Source organism: Euleptes europaea, chromosome 2, assembly GCF_029931775.1.
Source record: "Euleptes europaea isolate rEulEur1 chromosome 2, rEulEur1.hap1, whole genome shotgun sequence".
Taxonomy (NCBI): domain Eukaryota; kingdom Metazoa; phylum Chordata; class Lepidosauria; order Squamata; family Sphaerodactylidae; genus Euleptes; species Euleptes europaea.
The window spans coordinates 21286034-21310339 of NC_079313.1; the positions used below are offsets into that span (position 1 = coordinate 21286034).

Below are 24306 nucleotides of genomic sequence, written 5' to 3' on the forward strand. Positions count from 1 at the left end.
TTCGATAGACCAAGGGTCTGATTCAGTATAAGGCAGCCTCATGTGTTGTTGACCTGTGCCCTAGAGTATTTCATAACAGTAATCCTTTCAACACCACCATGAAGTGGGTCATCACAAATACGTTCATACTTTGTATTAGGAGATGGATGAGGTTTAAAGAATAGCAGCTTGCCTAGAACAGCTTATTCTGAAGTTACATTTGCACAGGAGACTCTGCCGCTCACACTCCTAGCCACTGGCTATCTACCTGGCAAGTGCTAAAGGCCCCCCAAACAGCTTGGCATAAACCCAGGAAACAGGAACGACCCATGGAGGCCCTGGAAACTCCAACCGAAGTTCTCAAGAAGCTCTGCCACGGTATCTTGGCTCAACAATGCACCAATCCTGAGATTCCAGTTCCTCTGTTGATGGGCTCTGCTGGGTAAATGCCAACCTAAACACCGGTGTTTCTTTTTCCTGGCTGTCTCAGGATTTAGGCCTGCCAATGTGCTTAACTTAAATGCAGCACTTACGTTGTAATTCACTGAGATGTAATGATAAGCAGAAACCGGTGACAGCTCAGTCTTAATGCAGGGGACACAGTAAAGGCCAATCAAAAAATGAATGAAGGCGGCATAAAACAGTTTTTTTTTGCCACTTGTTTGGAGATCAAAGCTGAAGATTGTCGAAGGGGGTGTGGCTCAGTGGCAGAAAATCTGGTTCACATGTGGCAGGTCCCAGATTCAATCAAAAGGATCAGGTAGGGGGTAATGTGAAAGACCACTGCCTGAGAGCCTGGTGAATCACAGAGAGAGTCAGAGCAGACAATGGTAACCTTGAAAGACCAAGGATCTGACTCAGTAACCCTATTCACATGTTGCAGTGAACACATGTGTATCTTTTGCATGTACATGTCTTTGTAAGAAACAGCCAATGCAAGTACGCTTGCAACATCAAACTGAGGAAGGTACCTGGATAAATGTGCTGTTTAAAACAGTCATCCAGCCGTATATGCACTGAGTGAAACGCCTGAATTACACATGTGCGGGCAAAGAAAAATAAAGTGTACATGCATTCAGTATAATGTGTGCACGTGACTACCAAAGCAGCGTGAGCCCTCCAGCAGCTGTATGCCAACTTGGAGGCTTGACAGGAGCAAGGAGAGGCCGGAACCCAGACTCTCTCTTGTAAAGAATAAAGAGTGGTCTCCAAAGCAGCTTAGACTTCCTTGCAACTCTTAAAAAACTTTAACCACTACACCATGCTGATTCTTCCTGTAGGTGAAGTAACGTGACCTGTTTTGCATGCTTTTACATGATTACTTACTGTTGCTAGCGAAGTGCTTAAGAAACTGGTTTGATATATAATATTATATGGTAGCATATATAATATTATATTTATTAATTATATTATGTGTTTTATTGGAAGCCGCCCTGAGCCTGATCTGCTTGGGAAAGGAAAGCATATAAATAAATTAAATAAATAAATCTAACCTGTTGCACGTATGGTTGGTCTTACTCTTGCCAGAATCCTAAAAAGAACCTGTGACCTACTCAGCAGATTTCAAATGGAGAGTTAACGCACTCTCTCTGCCCCACCGGACTTCACAGAAAACAAGAGAGTTTTATTTTGTCTGGATAATGTTCTAAGTTCTCGAAACTTACAGTTGCAGGTGTAGCATGTGGAAAATGCTAAAAAGACTAAATACCAACAGCAAGCCCACATTCATTACGGCTCAGCCCTCTGATTCTAAAGAGATATTTCACAGTTGATTCGCAAATTCCTGTATCTGAAGTTCACACTTCAAAATTTAAAAAAATGTTGTTAAAATAAATAGAATCATCTTTGCTTGGGCCTGCAACTAGGATGAAAATGATACACAAAAGGAATCGTCCCACTGAATATGCACTGTAAAACGGGAAGCGTTCTTCTTAGTACATTAGGAAGTACGTTAGTACTTTAGGAAGGGCAAAATGGTCAAGTACCAATATTGCCTCTTCTTGTATACTGGTTGATTGTCATTTTATGATGTTTTTAATGCCCTAGGCTTGCTTTGGTTTATATTGATAATTTATGGGGGGGGGGGTTGTAATTATGGTATTGTTTCACTTGTAAGCCACCTCCAGGAGGGCTCTGGGAAGGCAGCATATGAGTTTCCTAAATAAAACAAATATTTTTTAAAATATATTTACTATTTAGCAATATCATTAATTCTTCCGAATCCAACAGGAAACACCCAGAGGTATCATCTGTTTTCAGATTATGTGCAGAGATGGTGTCCTAATGTATGGGAGAGAACTATATGAGGAATGGACCTGCACCCCCAAAAAAACAACAACCCACACAGCCAGATTTAGAAGGGAAGATTTAAAATGCAAACACAAAGCTTTCGTCTGTCATCCTGGAGATGAAACGTAGCGGGAGGAACAACATTCTACAGGTCAACTTCACAGTATGGCCAAATGGTAGGGCTGCCAGGTCCCTCTTTGCCACCGGCGGGAGGTTTTTGGGGCGGAGCCTGAGGAGGGTGGGGCTTGGGGGGAGGGACTTCAATGCCATAGAGTCCAATTGCCACAGCGGCCATTTCCTCCCAGTGAACTGATCTCTTATCAGCTGGAGATCAGTTGTAATAGCAGGAGATCTCCAGCCACCACCTGGAGGTTGGCAACCCGGCAGAGTGGTCACCTCCTGCATGCCAACACCTCTCCCCAAAAAATGCTGTCTGCAGATCACACAGGATATGGAAGTCCAGGGAATAGCAACATAATAAACAAATTATGTGGTTTACTATGTAGTATTCTATGCTGATCGATTCATTAACCGCCAGGAATGCTGATTCACTAGAAAGGCATATAGGCTTCCTATTTTGACTTGGTAAGCGATCGCCTTGAAGGTCAAAGGTGAAACACCTGATGGGTGCAACCTTGTTTTTGTCCACTAGCTTCTGGTGAGGTGAGCCCATGGACAGTCCCACCCCCTGCCCCTCAGCCCTGCCACTTCTTAGAAAGGCACAGTAGGTCGTGACAGGCCGCTCTCTCCATTCCTGGCTTCCGTATCTGAAGCAGGCCCGGAAATGCTCACGCTGCCATCGAAGTTCATTGGGTGATCATGGACCAAATGTCCTCTGTCAGCCTAGCCTACCTCACAAGGTTGTTGTGAGGACAAAACAGAGGAGAATGGTGTAATCCACTTTGGGTGATCAGCAGAGGAAAGGGTGAGGTATAAATGAAGTCTATGCATGCATTGAACAAGCACTAGGAGGATGCTGAGTTTTGAAGAGTAGCAGCGGCTGCAGCAATACCTGTCAAGAACCATGCCAAGTGCCATGCTTAGTTCTGTACAAGTGTATTCATTGCTTGCTGTTCCTGTTTCTCTGAGGTGTTCACACCGCCGGGAGTCTGGCTGTCCAGGCAGGCTCTTGACATGAGTTAGGCCCATTTCTGTTCCAGTACTATTTTGGGTTTGTTTCATTATGCTGTACCCGCTCCTTTCCTCTCCCCCTCCCCCCCCTTTGGCCTTGAGTCTCTAGCAGGCACTTCAGTATTATGGCTTGCTTACTCCCTGCTTCCCACCAGGCACGCTGTTATCTCTAAACTCCCAGGCCGCTTGGTTTTGCACCTGGGATGACTCTATGCTTAAAACTATGCTTTGTAGTTTGGTTCGCCATTAGCAGCTTTGAAACCGTGGATTGCTCATGTTGTACCTGCGGCTCCTAAATAAACGTTTACCTGCTTTAGACCTGCCTGTCTGAGCGAGTGGCTTTTTGGGATTGCCGAGGTAGGCTGCAGAACCTCACAATACCCACCGTCCATTTAATCTAATAACCCAGAAGTTCCCAAACTGTGCTCCACAGAGCACCTGGTGCTCCACGAAACATCTCCTAATACTCCGTGAAGAGACTGGAAAGAAAAATACTACTGTCATTCGGTTTAGTATACAGGTACTAGGTGAAAAATTAATGCTCCTTGATTAATTTCTCTCCTGAAATGTGCTCTATGACTCAAAGGGTTTGGGAAACTCCGTAATAGCCCATCAACTACTTTTTGTCTCCACTGTGTAATTACTTCATATTAAGCAATGGTATCCCTAATCTGCACCCAATGGTGTTCCTAATCCAAATACTAACAAGGGCTGACCCTGCTTTGCTTCTGAGATCTGACCAGATTGGACTAGTGTCTGCGCAGTACACCTTAATTTCAACTTTAAAAAAAAACAAAAAACAAAAACAGAACTTATCTGGAGCCTTCAAAGAAAAGGTAAGATATAAATTTCAATCAGGTTTACTCAATGACTAAATATACTCCCATGTCAGGACTTTGGTCTTGTGTGATCTACTCGAACCAGAAGCAGCCCCCATTGGATTTAATCCCAGCAGTCAAGGTTCTACACATTTGCATTAAGTGATCCTGCCTCAGGACAGGTAAGCGTTATTCACCAGAATCCCAGCACACCGGGAACACGGATCCACTTGGAATCAGTCAGTGATGGCAACCTAATGCCCACCTTTCCCGTACACTAATCACACGCTACAAATCCATGCCGATTAACGGCAGCTTTCCCTCTCCACTCCCCAGTTTATGTTCCTAACAGCCATTTTTCAACTATCTCTCCCTTCATTCCATCAGCTCTCAGTTCAGTTTCAGTCACCTTTATTGGCACGATAATAAGGGTGCACACATGTGCCCCATCTCGCTCAGAAGGGTCTCACATACAACAATATAACTAAAACATGGCTATCAAATTAAAACTCTTCAGTTTAAACGCTGTAATAATACATTACATAAGAAAGGCCCTACTGGATCGGACCAAGGCCCATCAGGTCCAGCAGTCTGCTCACACAGTGGCCAACCAGGTGCCTCCAGGAAGCCCCCAAACAGGACGATTGCAGCAGCACCATCCTGCCTGCGTTCCACAGCACCTAATTCGATAGGCACGCTCCTCTGATACTAGAGAGAATAGGTATGCAGCATGACTAGTATCCATTTTGACTAGTAGCCATAGATACCCCTTTCCTCCATTAATACTTCCGGACAAAAGACAAGAACCACAGCTAACACCAACTAACACCAGTGCCCTTTTATTTATTGGTACCCAGTACCTATAAATTGACTCAGTTGGTTTTATTTATTTATTTATTTATTGGGTTTTTTATTTTTAATAACAACTGTCAGAAATTCTGCCACATGTTCGGAAACAACAGGTGTTGTGTTGGCTAATAAAAATGTGGTGCCATCATATGCTGGATTTTTTTAAGGGCATAATGTGAGGGTTCATTAGTTCTAGACGTTGTTTATAATACAGGGGACAATATAGAAGAATATGCTCTACTGATTCTGGTTCTCCATCCATCAGCTCTCATTGGTCGCTTTTAGGGAGAGGCGGAAACCTACGCCGTCCACCACAGGATCTATCCACTATAGGCTATCATAACATTTTTGTAACCAAAGCACACAATACCATTTTTACAACATCTCACAGCTATAAGTTCCACAGGCCAACGATCCCTTATCAAAGAGTACTTCCTTCCTCACGCCCGAAGCAACGCTCACCAACATTTACCTGCAAGGATGTTAAAACAGGGCATAATTTTACCACCTTCTCCATAGAACTCAGAACTCTTGAGTGGCAGTCTACCTGCCTTAAACTGGCTATTATAATTTCATATTATTATTATTAATATTATTATTATAATCCCCGGTAACTTTCTGTCCCTCAATTCCAGCATCCATGAAATGTGGAAAATTCTACTCCCTCGCCTGAGGCAGGCCGCTGCTTAAACAATCCCTTAGAGGGTTTTAAAAGGACACAGAAGCTCTTTTATGGGAAGCCAATTCTGGTCTTGTAGGAAATGGCAGGAAAGCAAAGCTCAACAGAACAAACAAGAGGTAATACTAACAAGCATTCTAGCCAAAAGAAAAAAGCTTTTGCGGTTACATTACAAAACCACCTGAAGCAAGAGCCACTTTAAACTTTTGGCTCTCATTTATTTTAGAACTTTTATATCCCACGCTGTTGTTATTTGAATGAAAACAAAAGATGGCTAGCAAACAAGGGAAAAGGATAAGAGTTAAATGAGCCAGATGATTTAAACACAATTAAGCAACAACAAAAATTAAACACAGCAAAGAGCTAAAACAGTTAATAAAAAAACAGCTGCAACATAGGGACAACAGCAGGCAATGAAAATGATAAAATCATCAACAAAACGTGGAACCAAACAGTTTGGACCAACTAACTCTCAAACAATCAAAAGCGAGGGTGCGAGGTGAACTTCCTGAAGCACGGAATTCCACTCTCGGGGGGCCACCACTGAAAAGTCATGCTCTGGAAAGACACCAACTTCAGCCCCTTCACCAAAAGCACACAGAGCAGAGCACAAGAAGATCTCTGCCAGTTCTGAGATACCAATGCTTTAGTCTATTGCTTAAGTGCAATGACTGACATCACATTTGCTTTCATACCCCTGCTGAGACACAAAATCACTTCTGTTAAGAGGAAGAAGAAGAGTTGGTTTTTATATGCCGACTTTCTCTACCTCTTCAGGAAGAATCAAACCGGATTACAAGCACCTTCCTTTTCCCCTCCCCACAACAGACACTCTGTGAGGTAGGTGGGGCTGAGAGAGTGTGACTCGCCCAAGGTCACCCAGCTGGCTTCATGTGTAGGAGTGGGGAAACAAATCCAGTTCACCAGATTAGCCTCCACCGCTCATGTGGAGGAGTGGGGAATCACACCCAGTTCTCCAGACCAGAGCCCAACGCTCCAAACCACCGCTCTTAACCACTGCACCATGGTAGCATGATGGCTCTAAAGTGTGCAATTGTGATAGACCCCCCCCTTGCTTGTAGAAGGGTAGTGGGAGGCGGGACAGCAACCAGGGAGGTTCCTCTAAACGGCAAGGCAGGTATGGAGTGATAGATGTCAGGCTCTGTCTGAAGTATGGTAGCGGGGATGGACTGCAGAAAAGCTCACAATCCCGGCAGAAGAAGAAGAGTTGGTTTTTACATGCCGACTTTCTCTACCACTTAAGGGAGACTCAAACTGGCTTACAACCACCTTCCCTTTCCCACAACAGACACCCAGTGAGGTAGGTGGGGCTGAGAGAGTGTGACTAGCCCAAGGTCATCCAGCTGGCTTCATGTGTAGGAGTGGGGAAACAAATCCAGTTCACCAGATTAGCATCCACTGCTCATGGGGAGGAGTGGGGAATCAAACCTGGTTCTCCAGATCAGACTCCACCACTCCAAACCACTGCTCTTAACCACTACACCATGGTAGCACGATGGCTCTGAAGTGTGCAATAGTGAGAGACACCCCCCCTTGCTTGTAGAAGGGTAGTGGGAAGGGGGACAGCAACCAGGCAGGTTCCTCTAAACGGCAAGGCAAGCGTGGAGAGCTAGATGTTGGACTCTGTCTGGCAGGAGATACTAAGAGTCATTGGTGGCAGATGGTGGTTACCCACTTTGTAACTGGCATGCTTGGGAAACAAGGGAAGGGGTGTGGTGCCAAGTAGAGACTTGGGTCAGCCATGGGGTTCTTCTGACCTTCCAGGGGTCTAATCAGAAGGAACAGGGAAGGGATGACAAGTCCATTCTGTCACAATATGAAGTCTATTTCATTAGCTTGTACTTCCACTACTGATTCTATCTTGGCCTTATACTGCCATTCACCTACTCACATAGCTCAGTCGGGTCTGTTACCTAGGTGTAGGTACTGGAGACTTATAAGTCCCAGCATTAGATGGGGGTCATGCAGCATGATAAAGAAAGCATTGTGTGCACACATGCATGCTGGCGTGCACACACCACTCTTTCTATTCTCTAATAAGGGAACCACACCTCGGGAGCGATTCTGAGCAGGTTCCAGTCGAGACGCTGCTCAGGAAGGAAAGAGGAACTTCCGTGTTTGAGTAAACACGAGTGTTGTTCCAATGTCTCACTTTGGGTGGGAAAGACAATTGTTCAAGAGAAACGAGGTGGTAGGATAGCATCTGGTTTAGCATCGTCTTTGCTCATGGAAGGCTATTATTCCATTTATCCTGCTGCTATCAAGCAAAGTAGGAGCCCCGTGGCGCAGAGTGTTAAGATGCAGTACTGCAGTCAAAAGCTCTGCTCACAACCTGAGTTCGATCCCGACGGAAGTCAGTTTCAGGTAGCCGGCTCAAGGTTGACTCAGCCTTCCATCCTTCTGAGGTCGGTAAAATGAGTACCCAGCTTGCTGGGGGTAAAGGGAAGATGACTGGGGAAGGCACTGGCAAACCACCCCATAAACAAAGTCTGCCTTGGAAACGTCGGGATGTGACATCACCCCATGGGTCAGGAATGACCCGGCGCTTGCACAGGGGACCTTTACCTTTACTTTATCAAAGTATTTTTGTTCTTTTAAGTACTACAAATACCTGCCATGCCTGTTTAAGCAAAGAAAACAACGGGATGATGGTGCACACCACAGGCAGTGACAACTCATCTCTTTTGCAACTCTTCGGGAGGGGAGAACCTATCATCTGTCTCCAACCTCCCCGTGCATAATTGCTCGGAGTGGCCACCTTACCAATTTTAACAATTAAAAAAGAGGTTTCAGATCGTCTTTTAACACCACAGCATTGAATTCTTCTCTGAAACACTTATTAATTGCTGCAACTAAAGAACAGGACGAGCTGTGGGCGGCAGGATCCCACTGAAAATTCATCAGCTAAAGTCACTGATGTCAGAAATCATTGACCTTGATCAAAACTCTACAAACACTGACTTTTGTAGAACAGTTTACAGCAGCAAGACTTATACACACATCCCGTTGTTTGGTGGGAAAATAATGTCTTTCATTCTCAGTGGATGAGGCACCCATTTCCTCCTTTCTCCTGTAGGGTCAATATTGCAGTGAGTCAAATCAAGATGGGTAACATTAAAAGGGTTTTCAGATTTGGATTTTCTTTGTCATTGTAGTTTTGAGTTTTGTCTGCTTTTCAAGAGTAAAATAGGATCTGAGAGACCCCGGTTCAAATCCCCCTTCTCTCACAGAACCTTGCTGAGTCACACTCTCTCAGCCTAGCCTACCTCACAGGGCTGTTGTGTGAGGATAAAATCGATGAGGGGGGAATGGCTTTGGGGCCCCACTGGGAGGGAAAATGGGATATAAACAGTGAAAGAAAGAAATAATAAACATTTGAAAGAATAAATATTGAATCAACCAGTATCTAAGAAAAATAGGATAACCAAGGCTCAAAATGATAAAAGCTTGGTGGTGGGGATTTCACTAAGTAACTAAAAAAAGTCACTCATGCTTTCAAAACCTTGGACATGTAGAGCCTATGTTACAAAATACGGGAAACTGCCTGAAGTCATTACCTGAACACAACACAAGATGGTATCCAATTTTAGGAATCCAGGTCACACGACAATCATCTACCAAACCAACTGGGATCTTTAAGGAAATTTTTTTTAAAAATTTATTTAGATCCATTTATACCCAGCTTTCATCCTCAATGGCAACCCGAAGCAGCTTACAACTTTTTTCTTCTCATCCACCTTATCCTCACAACAGTCCTGTAAGGGAGGTTGGGCTGAGGGTGTATAACTGGCCCAAGGTCACACCTAGCTAGCTTCCACAGCACAGTGGTGATCTGAACCTGGGTCTCCCAGATCTGAGTCCAACACTCTAACCACTATACCATAGATCAGATTCAATCACATCCCAAGTATGACTATTCAAGAGCCAACATCCACCAACAGATGTATATTCCTGCCTAATAAGAACCCCAAGGGATAGATCAAAACTACTTGATAAGTTGCTTTTGGCACACTCAAAAGTCTTCTCCCCTTAAACACCTTGTCTATCTGGGAGAGGAGGGCCCCAGTGAGATTACGATAAGGTTGGTGCCTTGCATGCCCCAAGTTCAATCCCCGGCATTTCCACTTAAAAGTATCAAGGAGTAGGCGACGTAAAAGACCACCGCCTGAGACCCTGGAGACAATGTTTGACCTTGAGGATGTGTTCTGACTCAGTATAAGGCAGCCTCGTGTGTTTAAAACCATACTAATTATGGAGAATGTCTAGAACACAAACGCAGGCCCAATTCAAGACGGTGGAATTGATGGGTCCTGCCATCTTGCAAACGGTGTACACTGCAATCCCTCCTGGACTGCACTGCAAGGCCTGCCAATTGGGACTGCGTTGGAAATGTACCCCAGGATGGCCACTGCCTTCAAAGCTTACTCAGTACATACAGATGAAGCAAAGAGACCTGAAGAAAATTTCATAACAGGAGTAACAGTCCAAGTGTGATTACCGCACATTAAAACCTGCCAGTTCCGGAATTGCAAAGCTGTATGATCGCCCTCATTAAAAGAGGCAGATTGTTCTAAGAAGCCATAGCCTTGATACAACACCTAATGGAACAGGCCTTAATTAAAGCTGCCTAAGAGAAGGCCTTCTGGTTAAAGTTAAGTGAGGTAGAAGTGGAATTAATTACAATTAATGAACTGAACCAAGGCATTCTTGCTTGGAGATTTAAGGAGACTGATTTATACAGGCTCAGCCTGCATCAGAACAAGGCTTCAAGTCACAGAGAACATAGTGTGAATGCAACACTATATGAGTTCTCAAGTCCTGGCTTTACCACGCAAGCTCAGACCCCGAGGCCAAAGCTATAGCATTGCCATGGTTTAATCCTGCTCCTGGAAAACGACAAGGATTTAAAAACCAGTCAAATATATGAAAAATAAATGTTGGCATTGGTTATGAATAACAAAGCGTCAGCAGTGGGGAGGATGGAGCCCTTCCCCAATCAAACACAGCACACAGGCAAACTGCTAGGATTAACTATGAGTGACAGCACCGTGCCGAGGTTAGATTGTGACACGAGGATCTGGGAGACCGGGGTTCAAACCCCCAATCTGAAGGTCCCTGGGCAGGACTCGGGCTAGTCACGCCCGCTCTCTTCGCCTAATTTTCCTCAAAGGGGTGTTGTAAAGATAAAAAGGAAAGGGGGATATACACCCCAAGTTCCTCGGAGGAGAGCAGGATAACAACGTGATAGGTGGGGAACTGTTTAGAAGTCACAGCTGGGCCGTGTGCCTCTGGCAAAATTTGTCAAGTCATACTCAACTCCAGCTTGGAAACATCACTGTGTATGTGCATCCATTCTTCCACTTTAAACAGTTTTTTTTTTTATTCTTTCCAGAGTTAACAAAAAAGGAGCGGGGGGGGGGGAGAGAGAGAAGTGCTTGGCACTGTAAAAAACAAGCACATTTACTGTAGCACAAGCTTCTGTAGGTGGCAACCCATTTTGCCAGAGTATGAAGCAATCTTCCAAGCTGGCAAGTGTGTATATAAATCAATGTGTCACAGGCTTCTGGCAACTGAGACACATTACCTTGTGAATTAATTGCAGATACTCTTAATTTGTTCTTACCCCTGAAAGGGTTTACTTTTGGCAATCAAGAGGAAAATACCTGTGTGTTTCCAAAGGAGTCAGTGATCTGGAAGCAACTCATAATTGGGAGGAGCCAAACTCAGAGCAGTGAGTCATGCAGAGATCCAGCGGGAAGCCTCCCCAAGAGCAGGCAACTATGTGGCCTTGAGAGTGGTTCAATAATCCAGTCATGACCGGCATAACAAAGGTAGCCAGTCCCAGCAGAAAGACTTAAAAAAGGAGGCAAGAACTGTAAACCGTATTGAGATACGTCAGTAGAAAAGAGCAAGAGTCCAGTAGCACCTTAAGTAAAAAAGGTAAAGGTCCCCTGTGCAAGCACCGGGTCATTCCTGACCCATGGGTTGACGTCACATCCCGACGTTTACTAGGCAGACTTTGTTTGCGGGGTGGCTTGCCAGGGCCTTCCCCAGTCAGCTTCCCTTTACCCCCAGCAAGCTGGGTCCGGCTAACAAAATTGCTGGCAGGGTATATGAGCTTTCGTGAGCCACAGCTCACTTCTTCAGATACAGCTAGAATGTGATTCCGTCTATCCTTAAGTAGAGACCAGTGAATTAGACACACAATGGCAATGTAAATGTCAAAAGCAAGTAAATGACATTAGCAGGCGTGACTGGATTAGGTGTGATTTGCAGAGGGGTAGTAGGCGTGGAGATACAGCAGGCGGCCTCCTCTGCGTGTACAAGGATACTCTGAGATCACATTTAATTTCTTGCAGCCCCTCAGCAGTTCTCTCAAAGCACACAGTTGGGGAATTATGATAATATATACATAAAGGTATAGAGGGAAAAATGATATAATGGCAAAGCTCTGAATCTCATTTGGGTGGCCTAAGGAAAACTATTCTCTCTCAGTCTCGGCATGTCGATCTGCATTATGGGGATAACCATGCCAGTTTACCTTCCGGGGCTGTTGTGAAAGTTACAAGAAGATAACTGATGGGTAAAATGCTTTGAACACAGAAAGCACTATTTATCTGATTGGGAGCCTGTTAGGTGGTGTTTGTTTCATTTTTTGCAAAGTATGCAGGCTGTCTTGAATCCCCAGCGTGGGAGAAAAGCAGGATGCAAACACTTAAACAAACAGATTACTAATATCGAAATTGTTGGCAGGTCTCTCCATAAAAGAGAGAAATAGGACAGATGGTTTTTAAGAAATCAGCAAAGAAGCTATAAAGTTGTACAAATTACTCTAAGGTTGCATTTGCAAACTCTCCCCGTTCCTGGAAGTTGGAGGAGGTTTAAATGGTGGTTCAAACGTTGTTGCCCAGAGGTCATTCGTCCCAGGCTCAGAGAGAATCAGATTTAGGACACTTCACACTCATGTTGCCCGACTGTTCACCCAGGCCACAAGCCCGTGGACAACTAGACCAAGATCAGGGGTGTCAAAATAAGGGCCTGTGGGCTGGATCCGGCCCTCGAGCCAGCCAAACCAGCCATCACCTCCCATTTGATCTGAGCTGGCAAGGCCTGTCCTGGTCCAACCAAGTGACATTTGTCATAGCCAGCCCTCATAACAATTGAGTTCGACACCGTCTTAGTTCTTGAAGGACATCCATAGGGTGTCTCCCAGTCAAAATATAACAAGGCATTTATAAAAAATAAAGCAGACAATTCCACAACCTCTTTAATGCAGCCCCAAATGCGCTGGCTCATTTTGCCCAATAGGGTTGCCAACCTCCAGGTGGTAGCTGGAGATCTTCTGCTATTACAGCTGATCTCCAAGCGACAGAGATCAGTTCCCCTGGAGAAAAGAGCCGCTTCAGAAGATGGACTTATTATACCCCACTGAAGTCCCTCTTCTCCCCAAACCCCTCCCACCTCAGGTTCCACTCCCAAAATCTCCAGGCATTTCCCAACCTGGAGCTGGCAACCCAAGTTAGGCCTCAGCCTCTCAGATTTTTATATATATATATATATATATATATATATATATATATATATATATATATATATATATATATATATATATATATATAAAACGTCCACCTCTTTTATATTTATATATATATATATATATATATATATTAAAAAGAGGTGGACGTTTTACAGGGCCACCACACTGTTCCTCAGCACCACCTACAAACAAAAGTCCCTCTCCACGGCTACTGTTTTCTGCCCGACATATAAACACCACCACACCAGGCTTGGGATATTCCAGAAGGAATATGCTTCCTCTTAAGACTTTTCACACCTCCTTAAGCAAGCAAGCTCATGCTGGCCAGAGAGCCAGCGTGGTGTAGAGGTTAAGTGCAGTGGTTTGGAGCAGTGGAGTCTGACCTGGACAACCGGGTTTGATTCCCCACTCCTCCACATGAGTGACGGAGGCTAGTCTGGTGAACGGGATTTGTTTCCCCACTCCTACACACGAAGCCAGCTGGGTGACCTTGGGCCAGTCATGCTCTCTCAGCCTCACCTACCTCACAGGGTGTCTGTTGTGGGGAGGGGAAGGGAAGGTGACTGTAAGCCGGTTTGATTCTGCCTTTAGTGGAAGAGAAAGTCGGCATATAAAAACCAACTCTTCTTCTTCTCCATTCAGCAGAATCAAGTGGTAAAGGCTATTTATCTATGAGAGGGCCTTCTCAGCTGTAACCCTTACAGCAGAATTCCCCCAACGTGGCACCCATGGGCGTTTAGTGCCCACAGGCACTCTCCCAGGCACCTGCCAAGTGATCGGGGAAGTAAATGGAGGCCATTGTGAAAGCAGAACTAGTGACTGGCTGCCTTCATACAAATAAAGGGCCTTTGTCGCTTGGATCCCACCCACCACTCGCTGGAGAAGGATCCAGGATTCTGTAAACTGAAGATCAGCTGGGAGGCGGTGGAGCTAGGGAGCACCTGCAGAGTACGTCTTTCCTGCAGAGCACGTCTTTCCTCCCTCAGCTGTCCTGTGTCTATGAGTTTTATCCTCCCTTTCTCCCACTGGTCATCATCTTCTTCTGTGTGTGTTATTCCCATGGGCTTCTTCTGCTTGTGTGTTCATATTCCCCATTCTCCTTCCTCCTGCATGTGTATCTGTGCATTGGGCTCCTCCTCCTATTGTAGCCATTTTGTATCAATCGTTTATTTGCAGTCATAGACCATCAAATAAAGCAAATTTGCATGGTTAAAAGGTACAGGATAAAAACAGATACAAATAGATTTGCTATTAAAAATTTTGAATAGTTAAAATAGTTAAAAATAGCAAGATTTATCAAAGGGCATAGCTAATTAATATGTGAACAAATACTAAATATGAATAAAATTAGAATGCATGATAATAACCTAAAATTACAGAGACCATTTTGTAATGGCACCCGCCACTCAGCCTCAAAATTGCAAAAGCGCCCGCAGGCTCAAAAAGGTTGGGGGGCCTGCCCTAGAAAGTGTGGAGTTCCTCCCCTTTGGAAGTAAGGTTGGCATCATCCCCTCCTAGATAAAATAAAAGGCCTTTCTTTTCGAGAAGGCCATTGAGTAGACTGACGTTCAGACAGTGTTTTTTAGATGGTGTAATGTTATATTTTATGGATCACTTTTTTGAGAATGTAATGGAGCGTACCTACAGTTGTCGTGAACTGCCTTGAAGACCTGTGAGTGAAAACAGGGTCTAAAATATGCTAAAAAAATAAAGATTTCTCCTGGATTGGACGGACCAGACTTCTGAGAGAAGACATGCCTGAACATTCCCCTATCCCATTTAGAAAGAAAGAAAAATCCTCCCTACACATAGAAAAAACCTAGGCAGAACCCTTTCCATGCCATCTTATTATTACCGGATTGGGGGGTGGGGAATCTAATGGGGAAGTATTTAAAGATGGAATTCTTCCATCTACAATCAGCATAGTGTAGTGGTCAAAGTTCTGGACTAGGAACTGGGAGACCCAGGTTCAAATCCCCACTCCGCCACAAAGTTCGCTGAGTAACATTGGGCCAGTCATTTCTGTCTGACAAGCTACCTCACACGGCTGTTGTGAGAAACGGAATGGAAGACAGAATGACGAACAGTGTCCTAAACTCCTTTGGAGATAGGGGCAGGCTAAAAATGTACCAACATGAAGGAAAAGCTAACAATGAATGATCAACAATCAAAATAATAATCAAAATAATAATAATAATAATAATAATAATAATAATGATGATGATGATGATGAAAATCAGTCCCTGAACCCAACATGAATCTGTTGCTTTCTTAAACCCAAAGAGAACAGGTCATTCTTGGTAGATTTTACACTGGCATAATCCTAATTTGAAGGATTACATCTTTTGACAGCTACCCTGTATGTCAGGTTAGAACAGCTGATCCGAGTGACGCCATCACCTGGAACATTTCACAATCTTCCAGAGAGACATTTGACAAGAATCAGCACCTCTGTGTTATGACAAGAGCTAATCACTAGAATGCCACAAAACCAGGAATCCGCCTTTTGCCAGGCTGTGCCACACCAGAGCAACCTTTTACGCAAATATTTGACAAGAGATATAACCGAGCAGTATAGATCTCGCAACCAAGTCAGCCGGAAAAACACAAGGCAGAGGAACGAGCATGCCAATTGGAACCACAGATGTTGTTTTCCGGGACTGCTGCAGAAGGCGCGCGCGCGCACACACGGATCCCTTGGTAGTCCCGTCAGCAAAACTGAAGACACTTAAATCCTGAACAAAACAAACATACACACACACACCTTTCATCTGCTCACACGCTGTGCAAACAAAGTTATTTTCGATTAAATAAGAAAGCATATTGAATAGGGGTTTTAATTCTGTCTCATTATACAGCACCCAGATTGGAGACCAGAAGCCCTGTCGATAGGACGCTTTTTCAAAAGAACCAAAGAAGGAGCCCTGCTGAATCAGACCAGTGGTCCGTCTAGGCCATTGAGATCCAGTGTGACACAGTGGCTGGATTGTTGGACTATGATCTGGGAGACCCAGGTTCAGTCCCCCACACAGTGCTTCACACAGTGGCCAGCCAGTTCCTCCAGAGGACCACCCACAGGGCATAGAGGCTGAGGCCTACTCCTGATGTTGCCTCCTGGCTCTGGTAGAAGTTCACTGCCTCTGAACGTGGAGGTTCCCTTTAGTCACCACGGCAAGTAGCCACTGATGAGACCATCAAAATGCCAGAACCAAGAATAGTTTGGGAAATGCAGGCACTTTAGAAGGTTTATTACATTTATGCATTTTTACCCTGCCCTTCCTCTAAGGAATTCAGGGTAGCATATATTGCTCTCTCCTCATCACAACGACCCTGTAAGGTAGGTTCAGCTGAGAGAGTATGGACTGGCCCAAGTTCACCCCATGAGCTTTCGCGACAGAGTGGGGGGCTGAACCTGGGTCTCCCAGATCATAGTCCAACAATCCAGCCACTGTGTCACACTGGATCTCAATGGATTTAAAGCACATCGCATACAAATCCCATTCAGTTGTTATGTTTCACTGCATGCACTGAGGCAGAAAATCCACCCGTTGCCCCGTCAGATGAAAAGGCAATCAAACATATCAGGAGAATCGCATGTTGTACATTTCTTCCACATGCACACAGTTACACAGCCCCAGGAATATAATCCCTGGAAAAGGTTACAAGGTATCTCACTAATCATCCTTACAATTTTTCTACAAGGGAAATTAGAATTACCCCCATATTGCAGATAAGGAACTGAGAGTGCAAGAGACTGGCTTGCTTTGGGTCACCTAGCAAGTATGTAGCTGAGGTGAGATTTGAACACTTCAGTGGGTACCAAGAAATTAAAGGACTGTTTGGATGCCTCATTCCCAATCCTGCTATGGTGCGGTGCAATCAGTCACAACCTCTCTCATGCTCGCACACACACAGAGAGAGAGAGACCACAGAGAAGCCTAGGAGAATAGTTGGGAGGATACCCAGTTCTCTCTATTTTGCAATGTAGGCAGCAATATGCATGCATGCAAGCACATCTGCTTCATCCTTCATCTACATGCACTCAGAGTTGCCGATTCAGCAGGGATCCTGAATACCAAAATGGGCTCTCCGCGCGTCTCTCCCTTTGCTGAACTGGGGCAGACGTTTCCGCACAAAAGGGTCAGGAAAGACTTGGCAAAAACAGCCTTGGACAGATTGTGCCAAAAGGCTCCATGGTCTGGAACGCTCCAGCCAGAGAGACAATGAAACCGATTAACAAACTGGAAACAGAGTATTGAAGCATAAATCATAACCTTGGAGGGAGAAAGAAACCCTGGGGCAGGAAGAAAGAGTGGCAAAAGAGTATCAAAACGGGAAGGAGTAATAACAATCCAGCATTTGGCCTTAAACAAGAAGTTGGGTAACCAAGGTTGGGTGGAAAAGGTAAAAATTATATAATAGAAACATATTTTTATTTTAAGGCGCTTATATCTCGGTTAAAAACATTAAAAATTATAAAACAAGGCACTATGGCAACTCATAAGGTTGACAGACCTAAACCATATGCGTTTTGGCCCACAGGCCTTCATCAGTGGTCAAACAAAAACTCATATAATGCACACACAAGCAATATACAAATGCAGGATCCTATATAGATAGACAACTTTATATGATCCCAAGCATGTGTAAAGGATGTATAATAAATTTCAAATTAGAAATCCCTCTAGGTAGAATACCTGGACGTTGTTCTACCCTGGGCTATATTGGTCTCTCGTACGGAGTGTGCATGCAAGTATCAACCCCATAAAGAGATGATCTTAAATAAGAAGGGCCTTCACTCACTCGTGTTTCCTTTGTTTAAAAAAATACTTTTTTTTTTCAATACAGGGAGAATACAAAGGGGGGAAAGGGGGGGAAATAGGGATATCATCTTTACAGTTGAAAAGGACAAAGAATTAAAAAACAGATCACACAGATGACATTGCCATGCTTATTCAAGAAGTTTATACAATCAAATAACTACCCCACTTAAAAGAAAGCTTTAACCCACGAGTGTTTCCCATGGGTTAAAAAAACCCAGCACACATAGTTATCACCAATGGCAGAGGGAACCACACAAAAAAGCAACAAAGACTGAGAAGTAGAAGAGGTTCTTGTTGTGATGGGATGGGTGTGTTTTAAAAATGAAACCCTGATGAAATCATTCTCATGACTGATTAGGAACAGACCATTAAAAGGAATGCACAGCCTGCCCCATTGCAGGCTGTCAAAAAGACTCTTGCTGAACTTGAACTTCCGATAAGGAAGCTCTCCAAGGTCACAAGCAGCTGCCCAGGGTATGACTGTAGGTCTGCACATTTGGAATACACAATCGAGCGCATTTTTACCCCGCCCTTGCTCCAACAAGCTCAGGGCAGCATTTGCAAGCAAAGCCACCCACCAGAGGTTCTCCTGCTCCAGCCTCAGCGAGGCAAACCGAGAGCAATACGGCCAGCGCAACCGTCAGAATGGCACAGGAAAGCTTACACCCCTGGATGGAACCAAATGGCACAGCGCTTGGCCTCAAATGAATTAAACACCAGTGTAGTGGTTAAGAGCGGTGGTTTGGAGCAGTGGACTCTGATCTGGAGAACCGGGTTTGATTCTCCACTCCTCCACATGAGCGGTGGAGGCTAATCTGGGGAACTGGGTTGATTTCCCCACTCCTACACATGAAGCCAGCTGGCTGACCTTGGGCTAGTCACAGCTCTCTTAGAGCTCTCTCAGTCCCACCTACCTCACAGGGTATGTGTTGTAGGGAGGGGAAGGGAAAATGATCGTAAGCCGGTTTGATTCTTCCTTAAATGGTAGAGAAAGTCGGCATATGAATACAGACTCTTCTTCTTTTTCTTCTTCTTCATGTGAGCATATGCCACAAAGAACTTCCAAAGAGCTAAAGGCATGGGGTCCCTATCATAAGACACATGAATGTTAAATAAAGGAATCCAAAGGGAAATTATTTAGACCACTGATTCTTAACCTTTCTTACCTTATGTCCCACCCATCACTCTATCAAAGAACCTCGGTCCCACCATGACCAAACCAAAATGCCTACTTTTTCCAAGGACAGTGATATTTTTACAGGCATCGTGTTCTTATAGTTATCATTGAAAGCAAGTTTTAAGGACATGAAAAATTCCAGAATCTCAATGGATAATCCCTGGCAGGTAGGTTCGGAACGAAGTGGCATATCAAAGACACTTGCTGGTGGGCAGGGGGAATGGGGGATTAGGAGAACCACCAAGTGTCCAAAGTTACTAGTAGAATGCCAAAAGGTCACAGAGGGATAATCAGTGGCAGGAGGGGTCAGCAGGATACGGCCTGTCATATTTGCAGGTGGACATGGGGACTGAATGAGAGTGAATTCTCAGTATTTGTTATGAAAGCCCTACATCCCAACGAAGATATACATACCGCTGGCTGAGAACCACTGTTCTAGACAACCGCCAGGAGTGAGTCTGGGAGAGGGGGATGAAAAGCACACCTTGGAGGGGAGACAAGGAGAAAGGAGCTACGGCTCAATGGTAGAGCATTTGCTTTGCATGCAGAAGGTTCAGTTCCCAGTATCTCCCAACCCGAGAGTGGCTGCCAGCCAGACCTTGATTGAGCATGGGTAGCAGAATACTGCTTCATATGTTACAAAAAAAGGATGGGCAATTCCTGAGTGCCTTAGAGACATGGCTTTCCATTCACCCCTTTCTCCACTTGTACCTCTTTCTCTCTGGCCATTCATGCAGGGCTGTTTTCCTGCGGTCACTGCGGCCAACTGTTTCGAGGCTTCCTTTTGAGTATGCATGCCTTTCCTGACAGTCAGAGGTCGCCTTACACTCCCCACGCATTTCTGCACACTTTGCCTGAGTTTTCCAGATTCTGGCTAAAGCAGCACCTAGAAAACATGGCCAAAATGCGTGGAAGCGCATGGGGTGAGTGAGGGACCTCTGATGGTTGGGAAAGATGGGCCTAATCAAAAGGAAGTCCCAAAGCAGTAGGCGGGGCAGCCACGAGGGAAACAGTCCTGCATAAATGGCCTCTGTAGCCTCCCCTGCCTAAATGTACATTGTAAGCTCCTTGGGGCAGAGACTCTGCAGAGCACCAAGCACACAAATGAAATAATTCAGAACAAGGGAGAAGGCAGACAAATAATTAAAATACTATTTCCAGCCATGTTTGAGCCAACTCATGAAGTTATTCTCATCAATTGCTAAGAGTATCACTACACACGTAGTGCTTCCACACCTCATCCCAGGTTTACCTTAAATATCTTCTTCCTGAAAAATTATAATTACGTACATGGTCAATCAGGGTACTTCTGGGATAAAGAAGAATTAGCCATATCCCTCCTGGATAGAAACAGCTGAATGGCACAGAGTAGCCATTCTAGTACAGAGGAATAAGGGACATTTGCTATCAGCATGAAATGTATTTATACTGAAAACAGTGTTCTATCAAGACGAAGAAGCAGCCAGAAAGCCCAGACACTCTGCCAAGAGCAGAATCAGGTATCCTTACTCCAAGAGATGGGTACAGTCACACCTGAACACTGGGAGACACGTTATCAGAACTACGCTGACGTTGACAAAAATCCAGATCAGTGGATGCTGACATGAAAGAGGTGTAAAATGGGAGAAAGAGGACCGCACTAGAGAACACACAGGGGAAAAAGGTTCTTGAAGTAAAAAGCCATGCAGAATCCCTCACAAAGATGCTGTATGGTACAGATTTGGGGGGTGGAGGTGGATGGGCACAGCTAGCCATCTGTTGAAAAATCTGCAGTGACGGGGATTAGGAGAGAATTCATTCATACACATTTCACTTCCTCCCCTTAAAGGTGAAGATAGTCCCCTGTACTGACTGACTCATGGAGTGACATCACATCCCAACGTTTACTAGGCAGACTTTGTTTTCGGGGTGGTTTGCCATTGCCTTCCCCACTTTACCCACTTCCCCTTACAGGACTAGAAACTTGACCCGGTGTTTTTTTTTTTTAATGAAGTCTAAACATTCCCTTAATGAGGACTGCTATCTATCTTGTGCCAGGAGACAACCTCAAAGGGAGTGAAGGCTTCAGCCTCTATTCCTGGTTTGCCAGTTCTCCAGTGCAACTGGCTGACCACACTGTGTGTGTTAACTGCTGTCCAGTTGCTTCCGACTTATGGCGACCCTGTGAATTAATGATCACCAAAACATGCCTACACCAGCCGTGCCCAAAAGTCCCAGTGAATGCACATGCAATCCATTTCTCTTTATATGTGCACTGAGTGATTCCCATGTTACGTTCAACATATGTGCAGGTGGTGGAGACTGCAGATTTAAGAAGGTACTGGTCCCCAGTTTCATTTGTAAAGTGACTGCAGGGTGGCTTTTTGTTACAAACAGACGTATGAACAGGCAGAAAGTACACTGTAAAGTGAATTGGCCTTGTGCAAAAGAGGATGTTGGACTAGATGGACCTCCGGTCTGATGCAAAAGGGTTCCTTTTATATTCCAAGTATTCCTTAGTTGTACCAAGTATTTCATACCCAGATAGGAGAGGTTCCTCTTCCTCAATCTAAAGTCAACACTTTGGGCTATATCCCTGGGTGGGTGGAGGGGGTGGCCCAGAAGAGAACAGGAAGAAACTCTTCCCAGGCACAAACTAGAGATTCCCGGGCCGGCTGGCAAACAGGAAAGCGAAGGGCACACAGTCAAAGGAACACATGAACACGCGAAGCTGCCTTATACTGAGTCAGACCCTCGGTCCATCAAAGTCAGTATTGTCTACTCAGACCGGCAGTGGCTCTCCAGGGTCTCAGGCAGAGGCCTTTCACATCACCTATCTGCCTAGTCCCTTTAACTGGAGAAGCCGGTGATTGAACCCGGGAACTTTGGCATGCCAAGCAGAGGCTCTACCACAGAGCCATGGCCCCTCCCCAAGTCAAAAGAAGGACACCGAGCCAAAAGGGCAGTAGCGCACCCTCGGCCATGGCCTGGATGCGCACCCTCGGCCCTGATCTCGCCAGATCTCAGAAGCTAAGCAGGGTCAGCCCTGGTTAGTATTTGGATGGGAGACCACCAAGGAAGTCCAGGGTCTGCTACGCAGAGGAAGGCACTGGCAAACCACCTCTGTTCGTCTCTTGCCATGAAAATCCCCAAAAGGGGTCTCCATAAGTCGGCTACGACTTGAAGGCACTTTACACACACGCAGCGCACCCCCTCCCACTGCGCAGCCACCCAAGCGCATGGGAAAGTCCTGGCGACCCAGAGACTGCGTGGAAACCGGCGGCTGTCCCTGCAGAGAACAGTGTAGCGTAGTGGTTTGGAGCGGTGGACTCTGATCTGGAGAACCAAGTTTGATTCCCCGCTCCTCCACACGAGCGGCGGAGGCTAATCTGAGGGACTGGGTCGGTCTCCCCACTCCTCCACGCGAAGCCAGCTGGGTGAGCACGGGCTCGTCACAGCTCTCTCAGCCCCACCTTCCTCACAGGGGGTCTGTTGCGGGGAGGGAAAGAGAAGGTGATTGTAAGCCGGTTTGATTCTGCCTTTAGTGGAAGAGAAAGCCGGCAGACCCAAACCAACTCCTCTTCTTCTTCACCTGCAGAGCCGCCCCCCCCCCCGCTTACCCTGGACGTCGCGGGCCAGCTCCTTCCAGGTGGGGGCGAACTGCATGCAGTGGCCGCACCAGGAGGCGTAGAACTCGACCACCCAGGCGCTGGAGGAGTTGAGGACGCGGCGCTCCAGCGTGCCGCCCCCCAGCAGCGCCAGCGGGTCGTCGGGCGAGTAGAGGCCCAGGCCGCGCGCCCCGGCCGGCAGCAGCAGCAGCCAGCAGGCCAGCACCAGGAGGCCGGCGGGCCGGGCCCGGCAGAGCCGCCTGGGCATGACGAGCCGCAGAGCGAGGGAGGGAGGGAATGGAACCCTGCGGAGAGTAGCCAGGCGAGGAGTGGGCGCCGCGGGCCGGCGCCTGCCCTAAGGAGTCGCTCGGCCGCGGGCGGGCGGGCGGGCGGGGCCGGGGGCGGGGCCAGCGCCGCCACGCCCCCCCCCCGAAACAGGCCCGCCCCCCGCGCCGCCTCGCGCGTGCCGGCCGGCGGGGCGGGGCAGACGGCTGCAAACGGGGCGAGGGAGGCAGGCCGGGGAGCGGGGCCCTTGGCGCACCGGAGGTTTGGCCTGGGATCTGCCGCTCTGTGTGTGTGTGTGTGTGTGTGTGTGTGTGAAGTGCCGTCAAGTCGCTTCCGACATGGCGACTCTATGAATGAAAGTCCTCCAAAATGTCCTATCTTTGACAGCCTTGCTCAGACCTTGCAAATTGAAGGCTGTGGCTTCCTTTATTGAGTCCATCCGTCTCTTGTTGGGTCTTCCTCTTTTCCTGCTGCCCTCAACTTTTCCTAACATATTATATTATATTATATTATATTCTGCTGCAGTCGTCTTGTGTGGGAGCTTCCTAGAGGCACCTGGTTGGCCACTGTGTGAACAGACTGCTGGGCTTGATGGCCTGATCCAGTATGGCCTTTCTTATGTTCATATGGAGGATGGGGCCTTCCATGGCTGCTGTGTGTGTGTGTGAAGTGCCGTCAAGTCGCTTCCAACTCATGGCGACCCTATGAATGAAAGTCCTCCCAAATGCCCTGTCTTGGACAGCCCTGCTCAGCTCCTGCAAATTGAAGGCCGTGGCTTCCTTTATTGAGTCCATCCATCTCTTGTTGGGTCTTCCTCTTTTCCTGCTGCCCTCAATTTTTCCTAGCATATTATATTATATTTATTATATTATATTTATTATATTATATTCTGCTGCAGTCGTCTTGTTTGGGAGCTTCCTAGAGGCACCTGGTTGGCCACTGTGTGAACAGACTGCTGGGCTTGATGGTCTGATCCAGCATGGCCTTTCTTATGTTCTTATAGAGGATGGGGCCTTCCATGGCTGCTGTGTGTGTGTGTGTGTTAAGTGCCGTCAAGTCGCTTCCGACTCATGGCGACCCTATGAATGAAAGTCCTCCAAAATGTCCTGTCTTGGACAGCCCTGCTCTGAT

The 24306-nt window shown here is 46.1% G+C and overlaps 1 protein-coding gene across 1 annotated transcript in view; it reads right to left on the minus strand.

Moving 5' to 3' along the window:
- Window positions 1-23158, minus strand: part of QSOX1 (quiescin sulfhydryl oxidase 1) — a 102343-nt gene extending 79185 nt beyond the window's left edge. The window contains exon 1 of the mRNA XM_056844694.1: window positions 22903-23158. Within this exon, the coding sequence (XP_056700672.1) occupies window positions 22903-23158 (256 nt within the window). The remainder of the gene's footprint in view (window positions 1-22902) is intronic.
- Between the last annotated feature and the right edge of the window lie 1148 nt (window positions 23159-24306).